Genomic DNA, 2,899 nt, shown 5'->3' with positions numbered 1-2,899 from the left:
AGGCAGACATAGTTCTAGATAGCTTTTTAATATGTGAAGGTGATCTCCATTCATATAAGTACAAAGAATGAAAAATGTAAGTAATTCATAGACCTTGTTTCTCCAGGATGCAGAACAAGCAAATCACTACAATCCTATTTATAAACTTGTGTTCAGAATGCTAAACAGTAAAGACAAACTCAGCCAAAGTTAGTTCTGGAGGATTTTCAATATCCTTGAAGGAGATCCATCTGTTCAGTAACAAAGTACTACACAGACATGCCCTGGCAGATCTGTGCAGCACTTCTAGGGGTGGAACATAAGAATGTGGCAAGGTGGGATTTACCAAACAGGAATGTAGCACTTGCATGTAATAAAGCAAATATTTACATTAAGCACAATACAGCAATTTATTTAGATGCTTAAATGAAGAGTACAAAGGGAAATAAAGATCACAAAATTATACATACTACAACAGTGTGTCATATATTAGATGGTATAAATGAATACAACACCTTGCTGGTGTTAACTAAAGATAAAACTAAATATTCAAAAATCAGCACTTCTCTTTCAGTGTGCTGCTTCAACACAATACACTTTTATACAGGTCTAAAAGGTGTCAAAATTAGTAGCTGCAAACTTGTTTCTTGCATGTGATTTTTCTTTTTTTAGCTTAAAAGATTTCAGAAAACAGCTCTGAAATACGTTTGTCATCAGTTGTAATGTCAAGGATATTCAGAACAAGAAAATTCTATAATACAATAGAGTCCAGATATATTTTTTTTTTATGTTGCTGGCCTCTGTTTTGAGATTGTACAAGGTTATGTGCAAAAACTAAGTTTGTCAAAAGTCATACTATAGCAGTTTCAAGCTTTTGCTAGGTAAACTAGATACAGCATTTATTACACAGCAGGGCAACACTAAAAAAGAGAAACAAATCTATGATGGGTACACAAGAACAATTTTGTAAGCTTCACTTGAATAGGTCTAAAAGACTGTACAAATATACATTTCAACTATTCAGAATGATACATGAAAAAAAAAATCAATTTCCCCATAGTCTACTATACATGTTGAACTGGTAGCTTGTACGGTTGGCCCTACACTACCATGTGAAAAAGGGTAATGTTTAAAAAGACATACAACTGAACATGTACAAGAGTGAAATAAATGTTGAAAATGCAGATAAAATAAACCTCTGCTTTTATCTGTGTGCATTCTGGAGCCACCAGCTTATCCATTTCACATTAAGTTACTGTGCTCATCCCAGCAGGTATTCTCAAGCAAGATTAGCCAACAGCATCCTTAAACAACCACTGGAGTCACAGTGGCCACAACCACCACATGCCATGACCTAGCAGTACCAGTTAGAATTGAAGCTTAGCAGTCATACTGAAATGAAAGTGTTTATAGACAGTTGTAGACTGGATCATACTACTGACACTTCTGAATCGAGCAGCTTATGCTTGCTGGCTTCTCAGCTCCACCCCAGTTAAGCTGCTGTGCATTGGTTCTGCTACCCCATCAGTCACGCTGTCAAACTGATCTCCATCCTCGCTGTCAATTGTGCTATTCTGCCATTCCATCTGCTGATTTGACAAGCTCTCCTCAATCTCTGATGCATTTTTCCATTGCGACTGGTCCTTAGACCAAAACTCTTCTACTTTTCCATAGGAACGATTCTTCCACTTTGACTGTTCTTCATCACTTTCAGATCCACCCCCTTTTGTCTCAACAGTCGGTTTACTGCTACCAGCATCTTCGCTTTGGGAGGATTCATCTGTCCATGCTTCTGGTTTTACTTCTGATGTATTATCTTCAAAATCTGACACCTGCTGAGAGCCAGGCCCACTTTCAGACTGTGAAGCTCCATCTTTCCATTCAACAGCATCATCTTGATCACCTTCGCTATCTGAAACATCACCGACCAGTTTTGCTGGTTCTTCAGCAGAAATAGTCTCCTCATATTTAGAGCTTTCCTCTTGTTTTTCATCAGACTTCTCTGGAGACTGCAATGTATTTTCTTCAATTATTTCCTTGGATATGCTGTCCTCTGGCTTCTCCGCTGTGCTATCAGAAGTAGTTTTCCCACCAATGTCAGAAATTCGCTGACCAAATGGACTACCGGTTTCATTGTATTCCTCTTCTGTATTTTCATAGCTGTCTGAGGAACTTTCATTGTCTTTTTCTAAGTTAATTTTTTTATCAACAGTCTTACTAACATTGACTCTGGAATTCTTTTCATCATGGTTTTCAAACAGCCATTCAGCATCAAAATCCATTTCATGTTTAACCTTGTTCAACTCTTTCATATTGAAACCGAGCAGCACACCAGGTTTGTATTTTTCACAATCTCTGACACATTTCTTCCTTTTGTTACTAAAATGAGATGCAATATCAGATTTCCATAGCCACAAACTGGCAGCGAGCTTTTCAATCTCTCTCCTTGTGGGATATGGTTGCTTATTAAAATATTTTGTAAGAAATGTTTTCCTGGCTTCATAGGAATCATCTTCGTGACCCTTGGGGTCCAATGCTAGAACTACAGGTTCTTCAGGCTTCTCCTCAAAGGCAGAGGGGGAATCATCGTCGTCCATCTTCCTCTTCTTCATTAGCGAGAATTCCATGTGTTCGTAAGTACGTTTGACGGGTGCTACAGCTGGAGACTGACTTAGCCGAGATGATGAAGTGCCTTTGTCCTGGCCATTCTGAGTCTTCCCAACACCTCTGCAGTGAACAAGGTGCAGCGTTATAGTTGAGGCAGTCATGTTACTAGTATATACACCAAGGCAATGGATGCATTTGTAGGTCAGCTTTTTCTCAACCGGATGAACTGTCTGAATTACTTGATGCCTCTCCCGTAGATGATGTGCAAGTGCATCGGAGATGGGTCCTTTTAGGATTGAAAAGCATAGAGGAC

The 2,899-nt window shown here is 38.8% G+C and overlaps 1 protein-coding gene across 1 annotated transcript in view; it reads right to left on the bottom strand.

Moving 5' to 3' along the window:
• Nucleotides 1-364: 364 nt before the first annotated feature.
• Nucleotides 365-2,899, bottom strand: part of ADNP (activity-dependent neuroprotector homeobox) — an 18,475-nt gene continuing 15,940 nt past the window's right edge. The window contains exon 5 of the mRNA XM_010184343.1: nt 365-2,891. Coding sequence (XP_010182645.1) covers nt 1,440-2,891 — 1,452 coding nt within the window. The 3' untranslated portion in view covers nt 365-1,439. The remainder of the gene's footprint in view (nt 2,892-2,899) is intronic.

The sequence above is a fragment of the Mesitornis unicolor genome, unplaced genomic scaffold (assembly GCF_000695765.1).
Source record: "Mesitornis unicolor isolate BGI_N332 unplaced genomic scaffold, ASM69576v1 scaffold32305, whole genome shotgun sequence".
Lineage (NCBI taxonomy): Eukaryota > Metazoa > Chordata > Aves > Mesitornithiformes > Mesitornithidae > Mesitornis > Mesitornis unicolor.
The sequence above is the reverse complement of the archived record's forward strand: the minus strand, read 5'-3'. Positions and strand labels throughout refer to the sequence as shown.